The 18,545-nt window shown below is 44.7% G+C and overlaps 1 protein-coding gene across 3 annotated transcripts in view; it reads right to left on the reverse strand.

Annotated features, from left to right (window-relative positions):
- Positions 1–214: 214 nt before the first annotated feature.
- Positions 215–18,545, reverse strand: part of secisbp2l (SECIS binding protein 2-like) — a 51,156-nt gene continuing 32,825 nt past the window's right edge. For 2 of the 3 annotated variants that reach the window (XM_017686842.2, XM_017686841.2), the window contains exons 7-18: positions 15,375–15,481; positions 14,390–14,569; positions 13,350–13,439; positions 13,094–13,261; positions 12,057–12,198; positions 11,125–11,288; positions 10,895–11,024; positions 10,148–10,310; positions 9,455–9,675; positions 7,235–7,389; positions 4,625–4,844; positions 215–1,548 (exon numbers count right to left, since the gene is read on the reverse strand). In XM_017686842.2, coding sequence (XP_017542331.2) covers positions 965–1,548; positions 4,625–4,844; positions 7,235–7,389; positions 9,455–9,675; positions 10,148–10,310; positions 10,895–11,024; positions 11,125–11,288; positions 12,057–12,198; positions 13,094–13,261; positions 13,350–13,439; positions 14,390–14,569; positions 15,375–15,481 — 2,324 coding nt within the window. In that variant the 3' untranslated portion in view covers positions 215–964. The remainder of the gene's footprint in view (positions 1,549–4,624; positions 4,845–7,234; positions 7,390–9,454; positions 9,676–10,147; positions 10,311–10,894; positions 11,025–11,124; positions 11,289–12,056; positions 12,199–13,093; positions 13,262–13,349; positions 13,440–14,389; positions 14,570–15,374; positions 15,482–18,545) is intronic. The other variant, XM_017686843.2, reaches the window with a different exon arrangement.

Raw genomic sequence — 18,545 nt, forward strand, 5'->3', positions numbered from 1 at the left:
CACAGAATAAGCCACTAAAGACATTAGAGGAACGCATACAGTAAGTGTGCCCACACGTTTGACTGGTAGGGTGTGTGTTTGGTCAGCCCGGGTTGAGTTTCTGTTGTTGTGAAAATAATGTAAAATAAGGTGCGGGGGGGGGGCGGGGTGGAGAGAGAGAAAGAGAAAGAAAGTAAGAAAGAACGAAAGAAAGAAAGAACGAAAGAACGAAAGAAAGAAAGAACGAAAGAGAGAGAGAGAGAGAGAGAGAGAGAGAGAGTTTGGTTGTTACATTGATCTAGAAATGAGCCTTTATCATCATCATCATCATCGTTCCTACTGACTGTGTTGGAGACGTTTTCGATCAAGGAGACAATCCTGTTCCATTCAAGTATGAAGAGGGAGACTCAGAGCAGTGTGTGTGTGTGTGTGTGTGTGTGTGTGTATTAGGTCCACCCACCTCACTGGCCATTTTATCAGAAACACCTCCCGTATACAGTACTATGGAAGATTTAGGCACCTGAAACACACCTGAAAGCTGTGTATATGGCCAGTAAGCTTTTAGCTGCTCTGAAAAACACTAATATTACAACCCAAACGCATTAATACACCATGACTATCCATATTTTTGTGTGTGTACTGTAACATTAGTGTTTAACTGAGCACGTTTACGTGACGTTATTGATTAGGATGCAGGTGTTTCAAGGTGCTTGTTCATATAAAAAAAGATTCGACTCACAAATGTAAGCCATCGAGTGGCTGACGGCCTGCTAAGAGCAGAAACCATCCCATTCCAACTGTGCACCTCTAATAAATGTGTGTCCGGATATTATTGGGCAATGGACTGCTCAGCAGTGACGCTGGCATGGACGTAGCATGGTAGCATAGCAACATGTGCAGCTGTATGCAGGCGTTTCTAATAAAATGGCCAGGTCAGCTGAGCAGGTGGAGATAAAGCGTGTGCTTGTGTGTTTGTGCTGCTCCCTCAGCCGCTGGTGTTCTGAGCCTCTGCTGTCTGCTTGTCGACCACAGCCGGTTCTGCGAGATCCGATAAATCGACCTCATCTTCATCATCGCTCACTCCGCCCACGTCTTCCTCGTCCTCGTCCTCCTCTTCCTCCTCGGAGCCGTGGCGGCTCTTGCCGGACAGCTGCAGGTTCTCCAGAGTGGTGCTGACCCACGTTTCGATCATGCTGCTGAGGGGGGGCACCTCCACCAGGATGGGCTCTGGAGTATAATCTTCATCATCATCGTCGTCCTCCTCCTCTTCCTCCAGCATGCCGGGGACGAGGGTGCTGCTGGTGCTGGTGATGGAGGAGTTTAGCAGGCCCCTGCAGCTGCCGTCCAGAGACCCCGTCTCTGTGCTCTGCTGCGACGCCCACTCCAGCCGGTCCTGCCCCTCCGGCCCCGGGGGGTGCGAGTGTGCAGGCTGCGTGGACGCCGGCTCTGCGGGAGGAGTGTGCGACGTCCTCTCGCTCTCTTTCGTCCCGCTGGACGTTTTGCTGGCAGACTCGTTCTCCAGCGGCTCCAGACCGTCGGAGTTCTCCACCATCGTACGCCAGTTGGTTTCTGAAAGTTTCAAGATGGGACACTTGAATAATTACAGTTTAGCACAAGACACCAAGTCCATATTTGGTACATTTGTTAAACGTGAGCTGCGGCTTCCAGTTGGACACATCACTTTACGCCGGCCCAGGCCAGACTTGAGGGAAACGGGTTTAAATGTAGCCATGAATAGTTCACAAAATAAGAAATCCCCACTATCACTAAGACCAGTTTTTAAAAGCGCACTGCAATAACGAACGTAATAAAGGCCAGATGAGCCTGAGTGGAGATAGATAGTATAATACCTATTCTAAAGATTTCCGCCAAATTTCTAGCAAGGCAGAAATGGTCAACACTCTGTACCTTCTGTTTTTTGGTAATTAAGCTCACCTTAAACCAAATAATGACCCCTGACATTTTCATCTATTCAGAAGACTTTGCGCATTTTCCCACAGCACCATGAAAAATGAAGACCACTTTCCAAACCTCAGGATCTCAGAAAGAAAAAAGACACAAACTCTGAATTTTGCACACCACTTATACATCGACATCTTATTTTCTGGAAATATTAAGGAGGCCCTATGAGGCTTTTCCAGCGGTTCTCTGTCTTTTAGTGTGTTCTAGCTTTTTGTGGATGTGAAAGTTCTGCAGTCATAAAGCTCAGCGTTCCCTGTTGCGCCTTGTTGGAACTCCAGCCCTTTTCCTGTGTAACTCAATCTCACAATACAGTCCATGTTCGAAAACAGCAGAGCAAAAATAAAATCACAGCTTTACGGGGAGCATCTGTAACGCCACGGCTCGCGGTACGGGCTCGGCGGCGGTACGGGCTCGGCTGCGGTACGGGCTCGGCTCGGCTGCGGTACGGGCTCGCGGTACGGGCTCCGCTGCGGTACGGGCTCAGGGTACGGGCTCGGCGGCGGTACGGGCTCGGCTCGGCTGCGGTACGGGCTCGCGGTACGGGCTCCGCTGCGGTACGGGCTCAGCTCGGCTGCGGTACGGGCTCGCGGTACGGGCTCGGCGGCGGTACGGGCTCGGCAGCGGTACGGGCTGGGCTGCGGTACGGGCTCCGCTGCGGTACGGGCTCGGCGGCGGTACGGGCTGGGCTGCGGTACGGGCTCGGCGGCGGTACGGGCTGGGCTGCGGTACGGGCTCGGCGGCGGTACGGGCTCGCGGTACGGGCTCGGCGGCGGTACGGGCTCGGCTGCGGTACGGGCTGGGCTCGCGGTACGGGCTCGCGGTACGGGCTCGCGGTACGGGCTCGCGGTACGGGCTCGCGGTACGGGCTCGCGGGCGGTACGGCTCGGCGGCGGTACGGGCTCGCGGTACGGGCTCGGCTGCGGTACGGGCTCGGCTGCGGTACGGGCTCGCGGTACGGGCTCGGCTGCGGTACGGGCTCGGCTGCGGTACGGGCTCGGCTGCGGTACGGGCTCGGCGGCGGTACGGGCTCGGCGGCGGTACGGGCTCGCGGTACGGGCTCGGCTGCGGTACGGGCTCGGCTGCGGTACGGGCTCGCGGTACGGGCTCGGCGGCGGTACGGGCTCGCGGTACGGGCTCGGCAGCGGTACGGGCTCGGTTCCAGCCAACCGATGCTTAAAAAACGCTCGTATCTGAGAGCACAAGTGTTGAAGTGGGAGAAAGATGGAAAGAGTGGAGTTGCAGCGACACACAGAGTCAGACGTGCTTGTGGTGTACGTTGCTATTAGTCTGTACAGCAGAGTCTCTCACGGTCTTCAAACGCAGACTGAACACGGTCTCTTCACACAGCACTTAATGAGCACCGAGCTCAGCACCGATTCTCATTCAGAGCCAGACTCTACCGAAATGACCACAGAGCGCCACAGGAGGTCACTCTTACCTGTGGCCATCAAGCTCTATAACTCCTCCCTCAGTGTGAGGCTCATCTGCGCAAAACTCAATGCCAAACTGTTCATATGTCTAATAATAATAATTATCTTTAATAACTCAGAGGTGCAATAATGTGAACTGTTTTATACCAGATATTAAATATTAAACATCACATTACCACTTTACTGTATTCATAAGAGCCTAAATCTCGTGTACATATTACAAATTTCTCTTTATCTTTGTTTTAAATTATTAAAGTGTTTATTCTTTTACATAAATGGTTGTAACTGTAATAACTGCACTTTCCCTCTGGGATCAATAAAGGATTCTGACTCTGATTCATGTAGTGTATTACACTGTGTACTGTACTGTAGTGTATTGTAGTGTAGTATACTGTAGTGTGTTGTAGTGTAGTGTGTTGTAGTGTAGTGTACTGTAGTGTAGTGTGTTGTAGTGTAGTGTACTGTAGTGTAGTGTACTGTATTGTATTGTATTATAGTGTAATGTACTGTAGTGTATTGTGTTGTGTTGTAGTGTGCTGTATTGTGCTGTGTTGTAGTGTGCTGTATTGTGCTGTGTTGTAGTGTGCTGTAGTGTAGTGTGTTGTAGTGTAGTGTATTGTAGTGTAGTGTATTGTGTTGTAGTGTGCTGTATTGTGCTGTAGTGTACTGTAGTGTACTGTGTTGTAGTGTGCTGTAGTGTAGTGTGTTGTAGTGTAGTGTACTGTAGTGTATTGTAGTGTGCTGTAGTGTACTGTAGTGTACTGTGTTGTAGTGTAGTGTGTTGTAGTGTGTTGTAGTGTAGTGTACTGTAGTGTGCTGTAGTGTATTGTAGTGTGCTGTAGTGTGCTGTATTGTGCTGTAGTGTGTTGTAGTGTGTTGTAGTGTGTTGTAGTGTATTGCAGTGTAGTGTAGTGTACTGTAGTGTGTTGTAGTGTGCTGTATTGCGCTGTTCTGAGTTCAGCTCTGCTCCTTCTCTCTCTGTATCAGTGACTGTGTTTCTATCAGTATCTGAGCTCAGGACCGTCTTTCTCTCTGACCTGCTGGTCACTATCAGAGACTTTCTCTAGACAGACGAAGCTCTTCCTGTACGTCTCTCTGGATCAGAGCGTCTGCTAAACGCTGGAAATGTAAATGTAAATGTATCTACACATTCTCTCCAAACTAAATCCTTAATTTTTTCCCCTCCACGACTACGTCACTGCCAGCTCGAGATGGAAACTGACCAGGAGCGTCCGTGTGTGTGTGTGTCATACCGTATTCCTTCTCATTGACCTCCGAGATGGGTTCAGAGATGACGCTGCAGAAGGATATGGCGGATGCGGCCGACGGGTTTCGGGAGTGGCCCATGTGATGCGAAACCTTTTTGACGTTTTTCAGAGCCTCCTCCGCCTGCTCCTGCTCCAGAGCCGACACCATCTCCTTATACGCCCTCCGCGCCTCCTCCGTCAGAGACACCAGCCGGTTAAACAGAGCCTGCACACACCAACCAAGCCTTGCATCAGGACGGACATGCGTCCACAGACGGGTTCCAAAGAGGCGGCTTCTGTGTTATAAATACTAATAATGATCTACAGTTAAAACACAGAGGAGCTGTAGAAGCTCCGTATACAGCACTGAGGGAAGTCTCAGGCACCTAAATGTGTCAATATGTTTATTCCAGCGTTTTCTGTCCTCTCCTCGAGGAAGCCCAGCCTTCAGTGTCATCATCCAACACCTGCTTTACCTACACTCTTAAAAAAAGACGGTTCTTTAGCAGAGAGAGTGGTTCTGTATAGAACCATGAACACTCAGGGAACTGGGTGCTTAACTGGTTCTCTGCATGGTGAAATGTTCTTCAGATTGATGGAACCAAAACGGCTGTGCTCCTATTATTATGATGTCAAGCTTCATCGCAATCATCGTAATACAATCGCTATCAATCAAGAACCATAACACCAACAGAAGAACCCTTGCGTTGAGTTGAGCCAATCTGCATCCATTCTAATGATTTAGGGTGATTTTACAATCAAACGAACAAAGTCTATGATTTTTACACAGTACTGTAGTTAAATCAGCCTTCAGACATTACCAGACCACTAAAAGGGTTCCAGAGCATATGATCCAACACGTACCTGAGCATCTGAGACGCACTAGCATTCAAGTCTGCAACTCGGATTCAGACTCGGATTCAGACTCGGATTCAGACTCGGATTCAGATTCAGATTCAGATTCAGATTCAGACTCCGATTCAGATTCAGACTCCGATTCAGATTCAGACTCCGACTCCGACTCCGACTCCGACTCTGACTCTGACTCCGATTCAGACTCCGACTCCGACTCAGATTCAGACTCAGATTCAGACTCAGATTCAGACTCAGATTCAGATTCAGACTCAGATTCAGATTCAGATTCAGACTCCGACTCCGACTCCGATTCAGATTCAGACTCCGATTCAGATTCAGACTCCGATTCAGATTCAGACTCCGATTCAGATTCAGACTCCGATTCAGATTCAGACTCCGACTCCGACTCAGATTCCGACTCAGATTCAGACTCCGACTCCGATTCAGATTCAGACTCCGACTCCGATTCAGATTCAGACTCCGACTCCGACTCAGATTCAGACTCCGACTCCGACTCAGATTCAGACTCCGACTCCGATTCAGACTCCGACTCAGATTCAGACTCCGACTCAGATTCAGACTCCGACTCAGATTCAGACTCCGACTCAGATTCAGACTCCGACTCCGACTCAGATTCAGACTCCGACTCCGACTCCGATTCAGATTCAGACTCCGACTCCGATTCAGATTCAGACTCCGACTCCGACTCCGACTCAGATTCAGACTCCGACTCCGACTCCGACTCAGATTCAGACTCCGACTCAGATTCAGACTCCGACTCAGATTCAGACTCCGACTCAGACTCCGACTCAGATTCAGACTCCGACTCCGATTCAGACTCAGATTCAGATTCAGATTCAGACTCAGATTCAGATTCAGATTCAGATTCAGACTCCGACTCCGACTCAGATTCAGACTCCGACTCAGATTCAGACTCCGACTCAGACTCCGACTCAGATTCAGACTCCGACTCAGACTCCGACTCAGATTCAGACTCCGACTCAGATTCAGACTCCGACTCAGATTCAGACTCCGACTCAGATTCAGATTCAGACTCCGACTCAGATTCAGATTCAGACTCCGACTCAGATTCCGACTCCGATTCAGACTCCGATTCAGACTCCGATTCAGACTCCGATTCAGACTCCTTTACTGATCCCAGGGGGAAATTGCAGTTGTCACAGTTGCAGCCATTTATGTAAAAATAAACACTTTACTAATAATTTAAGACAATATAGAGAATTTACAGTATGTACAACAGATTTAAGTACTTATGAATATAGTAAGGTGGCGGTGATTGTGATAGTAATATGAAACATCAGGTATAAAGCAGTTACAATTATTTAAATTATTTAAATGAAGTTAGTGTCTCTCTGAGTTACTGCACACACAATTATTATTATTGCACATATGAACCGTATGTTCAATTACTTATTACAATATTTCTGGTTATTTCATATACAATAACAAGTAATTGCAAGTTTGAACTATCAAAAAAAGGTACTTTTAGATGTTTTAGTTGCATCTCAAGCATTTTAGCAACAATATGAAGATATCTGTGAATAAATAATACTGTAATTATTTATTTACAGGAATTCTTGTTTTAATGTGTGATCGTTACTTTGGAAATCCGCTCATATTTATATGATTTTTATATAAACGTCATTTCTTATTAATTTACCTTTCTACCCATAACTCAATTATATAAACCTGTGAAGTGTGTGTGTGTGTGTGTGTGTGTGTGTGTGTGTGTGTGTGTACCTCGGCTCCTGAATAGTTGAAGATGCCGACCACGCTGACAGGGACGAGTTTGTTGACGCAGCGGCCCAGCGCTTTACGACCCAGAGCAAAAACAAACGGGATCTCCTGCTCCCGCGCCATCGCGATCACGTTATACAGAGCCTCGTCCAGACCGCCTGAACACACAGACACAGGCACAGTCACACACTGCAGTGTCATACAGATGCAAGCAACATTTGTTCGCAAGGTAAAAGAACCGGTCTGCTTCCGCCTTGACTGTCAGTAAAAGTACATGCCAGGATGCACGTGGTGTCTGAGCTCTGGAGAAAGATATGCTGCATAATTAGAAACAGCAGCGGCTTTTAGGAATATTAGATAAAAATGTGTCATCAAAGTCCTTATGGCGGAGTCTGCTCACTCGGCGGCCACCTTAGCAACACCGCTGGGCCCAGTAGCTGCGGCCCAGGCAGCCCCACCGCTGTAGTGCCCAGGTCATGCGATGTCGTGTAGGACGCCAGTCCAGAGAGCCCTGCAGCCGCGCCACAGCGTCTCCCAAGCGGCCGGGCCAGGCCGCATAATAGCCGCGATGCAGCGTCACACAAACAGCCAGTCCAATAAGCCCCGAGCTACAGCTTGAAAACCGCTCTCAGTGGATATGACGGAAAACTCAGGCAAACATCAAAACAAACACACAAACAACACGAAACAAACAGAAAACAGATGTGAAGCGGCAGCCGCACCACCAGCGTACCAACAGCCGAACACACGCAACAGCCATACAAGACCAAAACACACAAACCCGAAGGTCACGATAAGGTTACTGATCAAATCTGACAAAAACATCCAGAGGAATTTGTAGCGTTTGGCTCAATAACACACAAAGCGTGTTGAGCGAGATTCATATTTCAACAAGCGCCCGTCTCCTCCTCCTCTGTAACATCTCTGGTGTCATACACTGGCCACACTTACAGGCAGCCCGGAATTCCGTTAATAATCCAACTAATTCCTAAGGCGGAATAGACTAGTCCGAGTAATGCCATCAGTTTCTGACTGATCTGTTTGAACATGAGACGAAGATGATGAGATAATGACTGCCCTCCCACCCTGCTGAGGACTGACCATCAGGGCCTCCTCCTCACCATCACCAACCTGCTCTCCTGCTCATTTGTGGCAACTGCAACACCCTCAGTTACATCACTGCGCCATCCAGATGTACCAGCATTGAGAAAGGATGGGACCATTTCAGCTCCCTCCCACTGTTCATACAGCCTCAGTCAGGGGCCGCCTCAGTCAGGGGCCGCCTCAGTCAGGGGCCGCCTCAGTCAGGGGCCGCCTCAGTCAGGGGCCGCCTCTACCCGTGCAGTTTCTAAAGCTTTACCATCCAGTCGTCAAACAGAGATCCTCTTAGCTTTTATTTGGTCTTCAGCTTATTAAACTGTGAACACTGTCTGACCAGAGGAGGACGGGTCACCCCTTGTGAGTCTTGGCTCCTCCCAAGGTTTCTTACTCCAGTCTGAGGCAGATTTCCTCGCCACCGTTGCCTCTGGCTCGCTCACTGGGTGATTATATGTTGTAACTGTGCATTTTCAAACTTCTGTAAAGCTGCTTTGTGACAACATCACTGTAAAAAGCGCCAAAACTTGACTTGACTAGACGAAGTTCACGCTCTGATCTTTAAAAGACGGCGGCGGGACGGACGTCCAGCTTATGCGTCTCAGAGCACGACGTCTTCCTCTCGGCCTTCTTTAATAAGGACGTGTGAAGGACGTTTTCCTGAGTCTGACGTCATTTTAAAGCAGTTAAAAACACAATCACTGCTCACTGCTGCTCATCTCTCTCTGACTGGTGCTGGTTGTCATGGTAACGTCTACACTAAGTAGCTCTCCACGCATGCACATAGTTTGGATCTGATTACTTGTAAAACACAGATTTTCACCAGACTGTTGAGTAGAGTGAGCACGTAAATACAGTGACACTAACCACTTCATCAAGTCTATTAGTGATCCACACTGAGGGAACTGTGAGATGATTCGGGCATACAGTTAGCACCATGCTAACTGGTGGAGCATAAGCCTCATCGTTAAGCCTCATTAACGGTTATCTATATTAGCCTTGCAGCTCCAGTGCTAAATCTACAAAAGTAAGCTTCAGACACCAAACGTGTCCTGGATGATCGACTGCATCTGGATAAGTTCTGCTCCCTATCGCATTAAGCTTGTGTGTCAGTGTGTGGACCCTCACCCTTGGCCTGGATCTTCTCACAGTTCGGCGAGATGATGACGCATCTGATCTTGTTGAGCTTCATGTGCTTGGTGACTTCTCGGAGGCCCATGACGAGGCGGCGTTTCGCTTTCGCTTTAGCCGGTTCCTTCTGGTACACGCGCTCCTGGAAGCGCACCAGCTCCTGCAGCAGCAGAGTCACGCTCTCGTCTATCTCCTTATTCAGAACCTGGTTACAGTACCTGATGGAAATCAGACACGAGATCAGCACCGTGTTACAACCTGCACTTTTAAAAAAGGTGGTTCTTCAAGGGTTCTCCGGTAAAGAAAATGGTTCTTTTAAAGCCACGAACACTCAAAGAACTGTTTGCGTGATTAAACAACATTAAAGGGTTCTCTAGATCAATGGAGAATGTGCTGTAGATGATACTATAGATACATTTTTTGAAGAGGGTTCTATGCAGCACCAAAAAGGGTTCTGTCATAGTTACGATGTCAAGAATCCATGCTGAGGCCACACTCTTTAAAAGATGGTTTTCCAAGGGTTCTTGGTTTTTAAAGGGAATGCTTCTATTTAGAACCGTGTTCTATGCAGAACCATTTCATGCTGAAATTGTTCCGCTGACTGTTAGAGAATGTGTTGTATGTGGTTCTATTGTTTGTTTTTTTTCTCTCTATTATGTCGTTTTGCTGTTCAGGCAATAGAGCACTCACTCTCTGAATCTCCTGCTGTGTATTTTGGTAATGGCGGAGGTTGCCATAGGGCTGCCAATGCCGGAGCTGGCGGGGGAACCCTGAGAGACCGGAGTTATGCTGTAGGGAGAGTTCTGACTGGCCGGAGAGAGCGAGGCGTCACTGGGCATGCTCAGACCGTTCTCTAGAAAACACACATCACAGGGAGGAAAGAATCAATCAGTTCATCTGCTGTGTAGATAAAGCTGGATTAACCCAGCGAGGCTGCAGCTAGTGGCCTCAAGCACCAGGGGGCTCAACCAGCATGACCGAGTGCACACACACACACACACACACACACACACACACACACACTCGTATTCATAATTCAGATAAACATAAAAACAATAAACAGTAACAAGAATTTCTCGGGTCCATATTTTTCCTGGACACCTTCACAGCCGCCACAGAGACTCGTTAATATCATCAATGACATCATGAGCTCAATTTACTGAGCACTGATTGGTCAAACCAGGAGCTGCTTTTTAACTACATATAATACTGGACTTCCTCGAGGAGGAGAGGCTTGGAGATGGGTCAACACACACACCAACGTCCAGGAAAAAAAAACTATATATATTAATTATACTATTCAAATACTCCACACAGAATTAGGAATAATTAATAACTAGTCAATGATGTAATAGACACATTACATTAAAATAAAAACAACAGAGAAAGTGAGAAATTCCAAATAAGACTAGTCAGAAAACGAGAAGGCGCACAGACCTTCCTGTGAGACCATTTCCTGCGTGAGGGTGTCGGTGAAGTTCAGGTCATCGTCAGGCTGCTCTTCAGCTCCTGCCGGCTGATCCACACACAGCTTCGCCTTCTTCACCTCGCGCTCCTTCAGGATCACCTACACACAAAACAATTAACTCCACGCTTATTACTGCCTGACTGTAAATCCCACACACTGCAGGTTCATACTGCTCTCTCAAGGGGGCGCTGCTGTTTACCTTCTTAAGTGCTGTGGGTCTCTTCACTTTGGGAACCTCCCTCTCTTTACCCCTCTTTATTCGCGGTGGGGTGGAGTCCAGCATGTTCAGGGGGGGCGTGTACGGAGTCTTTATCACACCTTTACTGACCGCGTCCTTACTGTGGAACACTGAGGTCGTCCCCACTGAACACACACGCACGCACGCACACACACACACACACACACGCACACACACACACTTTATTTTAGTTACTTATTTTTCTTTACCATCATCATCATCATCATCATCGTCAGCAGTACTAGAAGTAGGATGTTATATGCTTATTAAATATATTCATTCTATAGCATTTAGAACTAAAATTCTATATAAAATGGAATAAAACCAAATAAAACTAAACATAATATGTGGAAATGGGTTTGCGCATGTATACACACAGAAAACTGCATAGGCATGTACACATATCTATCCATCATCCATCCCTCCATCCATCTATCCATATCCATCCATCCTCCATCCATCCATCCATCCATCCATGTCTATCCATCCATCCATCCATCTCTACACATTCTCAGCACATTCTCGATCAATCTGAAGAACCCTTCCATGATGCAAAGAACCCTTTAATTGTGCAGAGTGTTCTTTGAGTGTTCAAGGTTCTATATAGAACCATTTTCTTTACAAAGAACCCTCGACTCTGTATTTTCTCATTTGTAAAGCACTTTGAATGACAGCAGTGCATTAAAAGGTGCTCTATAAATAAACAGCCTTGAAGAACCATCTGTTTAAGTGTGTATAGGTGTGACACTAACCTAAACATCTCACTGCTCATGAGTAGTAAATGCGGTGGAGGGCCAGTGTGTGTATGTAAATGAGAGTGTGTGTGTGTGTGTGTGTGTGTGTGTGTGTGTGTGTGTGTGTGTGTGTGTGTGTGTGTGTAAATGAGTGTGTACCTGTGTACGATAACGGTTTGGTGTTGTTAAGCTGTCGAGCCTTCATAGCCTGCTGCTGCTTCTCTAGAGCCGCCAGCATGTCTCCCAGATCCAACTGCACGGGGGTCCGGCTCTTCTTCCCCGCGGCTTTCGTCAGGGCCTCCTAAACACACACACACACACACACACACACACACCATCAGCCTTCACCGGTGTGGGATTTCGAGTAAACAGTTGATTTCATTTGAAACTAATCTTCTTGAGAGTTGTGATCCATCTGCAGCTACAAAACTCAAAGTTTAAAACCTGAAAAGACCCAAAATAAAGACCCGTTTCCATCTACACAGCAGTGGAGTCTGTTACGGCTATAAGAACAGACAAACCGAGCTCCAGGCTGATTTGTCCACTGTTCTCCTGTGAGATACTGCTGCATCGGCGATGTGCTCTGTTTGTGCTCTATACTTTAGACTCCCTACACTTTAGTGAGGAGCACAGTCACGGCTCGAGAGCAGCTATGACGAGATCAGTGTGACCTGCCATGTAAGAAATGCGTTTCAACAGGAGGAGTTCAGTTGTAGAGCTAAAGCACGCTGCAGCTGGGCTTCAGCCTGGGACTACAGGCAGCTCATAGGGTCAAACAAAGAAGATGTGATAACACCGAGCTTGTGGTTTAAAAAATACCATCCATATCTGTGAACACAATGATTCCATATTAGGCACTTAAACTTATTTTGCTCTCATTTTAATGAAACATGCAGCCGGCCAGTGTCTACAAGTCCTGATGATGTAATCAGAAAAGCATACTGTATAGTATTGTGACATCATTTATCATAATGCATATTCTCGTATTGCCCAGACGCCAATAAAAAAGACGAGTGCTATGATTTCTGTTAGTGTTATTGACATGATACCTTTGATGCCAAAACTGATTCAAATCATTCAAAACTGATTGAAGCTGTTAGTATCCAGTGTGATATCATGTGTAATTGAATGAAGTTAATTAATGAATTAAATGAATCGAATCGTTTTATTCTCAGAGAGCGGTTTAATGCGAGTACCTGTAGTTTTTTCTGCTCCATGCTGATTTCGGAGTACTCCTGCGCCGTAGCCAGAGCTGCTGCGAGGGCCTTTTTGCGCTGGCTCTTGGCTCGTTTGGGCACTGAGGTGGTGATGGGGATCGGCGTCTGGACGATGTTGATCGGAGAATTCTCCGGAAGGTTGTCCAACTGTGCACAGAGCCCACACAAACATCATTAACAGACAATTCACTAGAATCATTCAGACATAAGCACATAAGCTACAGCTGAACTGTACCAGAGGTTTGGGCAGTTTGAGCTGGACTTGTTCCTGTTTGTTCCGCTGCACGGCGCCCCCTGTGGCCAGGTCAGGAAACTCCTCCTCGTCCTACACAGCAAGTCAAACACCACAATTCAAAACAGCCCGACAGAATAATGCAATATCTACACAGAGACAAATGTGCAGACATCAAGAATGGTTGCTACTGCTAACGTATCAAATCAAATCTAATTTATTCGTGGCGCTTTTTACAACGGATGTTTTAACATGAATGTAAAACCCCCAGGTGAGCAAGCCAGGGGCGACGGTGGCAAGGAGAACCTCCCTCAGAGCTGAGGAAGAAACCTTGGGAGGAACCAGGCTCACCAGGGGGGACCCGTCCTCCTCTGGTCAGACTACCTACAGAGTTATTATACTACTAATATTAATAGCAGTAGTATTAGTAGTAGGAATAGCTGGGAGTCTATAAGAACATCAGTGTAGGGTGGGCAGCTGGTCCATGGCAGGTGGCGGTAGCTGGGGCGTGGGCAGCTGGTCTGAAGTGGGTGGCAGGAGGGCTCGACAGTCAGTCGTACTTCAGTCCATTGAAATCTTTTTTCCTGACTGACAGCCGACACTCGTTAACCGACCATTAACACATGTTCCGTTTAGAATGGATGCCTGTGTTAGACGGTTAACGTGTGCATCCCTAGTCTATGTTTGTAGATAACAGTGAGTCATACAGTGTCAACCACATAATCAAGTCTATTAGAGGTACTGAACACCTGCACACTGTCTGAGGGGACTGTTCGAATATTTAATTAGCTAATTTAACTAACCGGCAAGGTGTAAGTTTCCATAACTTGTCAGTTACATTAAGTCTTACAGCTCCAGCCGTCTTGGCTGATCAGCGATACTTGGAATAAGAGACGGAAAATAACATAAAAATAAGGTAAATGAATGTTTTTTGCCAGAGGCGTCTGGCTCGGCTCAGGAGAGCGGTGATCATGACCTGATGAAGCTGGAGCCCACAGGTGCTGGGAGTCGTATCACATCCTCTGTGTGAGTGATAGGAGTACCTGGAAGTAGAGGGGCTCAGGTGTGTGATCGTTGTTGGAGGTGCTGGGTGTGTTCGTGGAGCTGGGGGTGCTGGTGGTGTGTGTGGTGGGCTGAACACCCTGCTGGACTCTTCGCTGACCACCCACCGGCCCTCGCTCCGTTACTCCCCCAACACGGCCAACAAAACCCATCGGGAACTCCTGTTCGGAGAAACACAGGGAGAAAACACACTTAGGTTTACTGTCGTAATGAAACACAGCATCATCTCCCCAGAGAAGGAAAAACATTCAACTTTGAATATTACTTAAAAGGTAAAGGGGACCTGTTGACATTTCCACTGGTCATCGCTGGATTTTAGCTCTACTAGACGTTATTTTCCTCGGACTGTTCATCTCTATTCACCGTCTGCGTGAAACGCTCTGTTAGAGCGCCTGACTTTAAGCCCCGCCTCCCGATGAGCCCAGTGTGCTCTGATTGGTCGGCTCGCCCACTCTGTTCTGATCGGTTGACTGCCAGAGAGGTTCCGCCCCTCGACGTTCCGCCCCTGTCCTGCAGTCTGCAGGCAGACGCTTCTCTCCTGAGCAGCTGTGACTGTGGCTGGTTCTCCAGCGGCGCCGGTTCTGCCGGATCAGTTTGATCCAGAGTCGATCCAGAAAGTCCGGTCAGTGTCTCCTCCACTCGCTACAACACTGACCACACCCTTCCTCCTCCAGTATCCGCTGTGTGACGGCGTGCCGAGCTCGCCGGTAGGCGGGCAGTAAGGACTGTGTTACGAGATGATGTCATCTTGTAACGAAGGAAAAGGGCTGGAATTCCAACGATGCGTCTCAGGCAGCTGGGAAAAGCAGGTTCTGTGGGACAGAGTTTCTCCCTCTGGAGGGAACGCTGGGCTTTGTGACTTTGCAGAACGTTTGCACGCACAGAAAGCTACTAAACGGAAAAGCGCGACAGGTCCCGTTTAACCAGCCCTGTAGGCCTGTACGATATGGGTAATCTGTGAATTACCTGTGGGTAGCTCCTCTGGTCATGGATTTTGTTTCTGTGGAAGGGCGAGGCTCTGTCTGACCACGGCTTCTGACCAGCCTGGGACGCTGCATTCACCCAGCTAACTGCTACACACACACACACACACACACACACACAAACAAACTTACTCAAAAGACAACTTTATATGTACATCAGCCCTATAAGATTCAGATAAAAGCAAACAGCAGCAGAGAGAAATATACGTGTGTGTTTTAAATGCGTTTTATTCTAAGCTATTTAGAAGCATTTCTATTGGTCTGTTCATCATGAAATGTCCACAGAATGCAGCCATCATGTTTAAATGATGTAGAAAAAATGTAATTTGTAGAAAATGTTTGCATTTTGGAACAATGAAAACCTCATTTGTTGTTTTTTCTCCCCAGAATTCCAGATGCACAGTTCAAAAACTTCATCGTCCAATGAAAACGGTCCGGATTACTTAAAAGAAATCTATATTTTCACATTAACATCTATTATCAGGTAAAGGTGTTTATCTATTATCAGGTAAAGGTGTTTATCTATTATCAGGTAAAGGTGTTTATCTATTATCAGGTAAAGGTGTTTATCTATTATCAGGTAAAGGTGTTTATCTATTATCAGGTAAAGGTGTTTATCTATTATCAGGTAAAGGTGTTTATCTATTATCAGGTAAAGGTGTTTATCTATTATCAGGTAAAGGTGTTTATCTATTATCAGGTAAAGGTGTTTATCTATTATCAGGTAAAGGTGTTTATCTATTATCAGGTAAAGGTGTTTATCTATTATCAGGTAAAGATGTTTATCTATTATCAGGTAAAGATGTTTATCTATTATCAGGTAAAGGTGTTTATCTATTATCAGGTAAAGATGTTTATCTATTATCAGGTAAAGATGTTTATCTATTATCAGGTAAAGATGTTTATCTATTATCAGGTAAAGGTGTTTATCTATTATCAGGTAAAGGTGTTTATCTATTATCAGGTAAAGGTGTTTATCTATTATCAGGTAAAGGTGTTTATCTATTATCAGGTAAAGGTGTTTATCTATTATCAGGTAAAGATGTTTATCTATTATCAGGTAAAAGGTGTTTATCTATTATCAGGTAAAGGTGTTTATCTATTATCAGGTAAAGGTGTTTATCTATTATCAGGTAAAGATGTTTATCTATTATCAGGTAAAGGTGTTTATCTATTATCAGGTAAAGATGTTTATCTATTATCAGGTAAAGGTGTTTATCTATTATCAGGTAAAGATGTTTATCTATTATCAGGTAAAGATGTTTATCTATTATCAGGTAAAGGTGTTTATCTATTATCAGGTAAAGGTGTTTATCTATTATCAGGTAAAGGTGTTTATCTATTATCAGGTAAAGGTGTTTATCTATTATCAGGTAAAGGTGTTTATCTATTATCAGGTAAAGATGTTTATCTATTATCAGGTAAAGATGTTTATCTATTATCAGGTAAAGGTGTTTATCTATTATCAGGTAAAGATGTTTATCTATTATCAGGTAAAGGTGTTTATCTATTATCAGGTAAAGATGTTTATCTATTATCAGGTAAAGGTGTTTATCTATTATCAGGTAAAGGTGTTTATCTATTATCAGGTAAAGGTGTTTATCTATTATCAGGTAAAGATGTTTATCTATTATCAGGTAAAGATGTTTATCTATTATCAGGTAAAGGTGTTTATCTATTATCAGGTAAAGATGTTTATCTATTATCAGGTAAAGGTGTTTATCTATTATCAGGTAAAGATGTTTATCTATTATCAGGTAAAGGTGTTTATCTATTATCAGGTAAAGGTGTTTATCTATTATCAGGTAAAGATGTTTATCTATTATCAGGTAAAGATGTTTATCTATTATCAGGTAAAGGTGTTTATCTATTATCAGGTAAAGGTGTTTATCTATTATCAGGTAAAGGTGTTTATCTATTATCAGGTAAAGGTGTTTATCTATTATCAGGTAAAGGTGTTTATCTATTATCAGGTAAAGGTGTTTATCTATTATCAGGTAAAGATGTTTATCTATTATCAGGTAAAGGTGTTTATCTATTATCAGGTAAAGGTGTTTATCTATTATCAGGTAAAGGTGTTTATCTATTATCAGGTAAAGGTGTTTTATCTATTATCAGGTAAAGGTGTTTATCTATTATCAGGTAAAGATGTTTATCTATTATCAGGTAAAGGTGTTTATCTATTATCAGGTAAAGGTGTTTATCTATTATCAGGTAAAGGTGTTTATCTATTATCAGGTAAAGATGTTTATCTATTATCAGGTAAAGGTGTTTATCTATTATCAGGTAAAGGTGTTTATCTATTATCAGGTAAAGGTGTTTATCTATTATCAGGTAAAGGTGTTTATCTATTATCAGGTAAAGGTGTTTATCTATTATCAGGTAAAGGTGTTTATCTATTATCAGGTAAAGATGTTTATCTATTATCAGGTAAAGGTGTTTATCTATTATCAGGTAAAGATGTTTATCTATTATCAGGTAAAGGTGTTTATCTATTATCAGGTAAAGGTGTTTATCTATTATCAGTAAAGATGTTTATCTATTATCAGGTAAAGATGTTTATCTATTATCAGGTAAAGGTGTTTATCTATTATCAGGTAAAGGTGTTTATCTATTATCAGGTAAAGATGTTTATCTATTATCAGGTAAAGGTGTTTATCTATTATCAGGTAAAGGATGTTTATCTATTATCAGGTAAAGGTGTTTATCTATTATCAGGTAAAGGTGTTTATCTATTATCAGGTAAAGGTGTTTATCTATTATCAGGTAAAGGTGTTTATCTATTATCAGGTAAAGGTGTTTATCTATTATCAGGTAAAGGTGTTTATCTATTATCAGGTAAAGGTGTTTATCTATTATCAGGTAAAGGTGTTTATCTATTATCAGGTAAAGGATGTTTATCTATTATCAGGTAAAGGTGTTTATCTATTATCAGGTAAAGATGTTTATCTATTATCAGGTAAAGGTGTTTATCTATTATCAGGTAAAGGTGTTTATCTATTATCAGGTAAAGGTGTTTATCTATTATCAGGTAAAGGTGTTTATCTATTATCAGGTAAAGGTGTTTATCTATTATCAGGTAAAGGATGTTTATCTATTATCAGGTAAAGATGTTTATCTATTATCAGGTAAAGATGTTTATCTATTATCAGGT

Source organism: Pygocentrus nattereri, chromosome 7 (genome assembly GCF_015220715.1).
Source record: "Pygocentrus nattereri isolate fPygNat1 chromosome 7, fPygNat1.pri, whole genome shotgun sequence".
NCBI classification, from domain to species: Eukaryota; Metazoa; Chordata; class Actinopteri; order Characiformes; family Serrasalmidae; genus Pygocentrus; species Pygocentrus nattereri.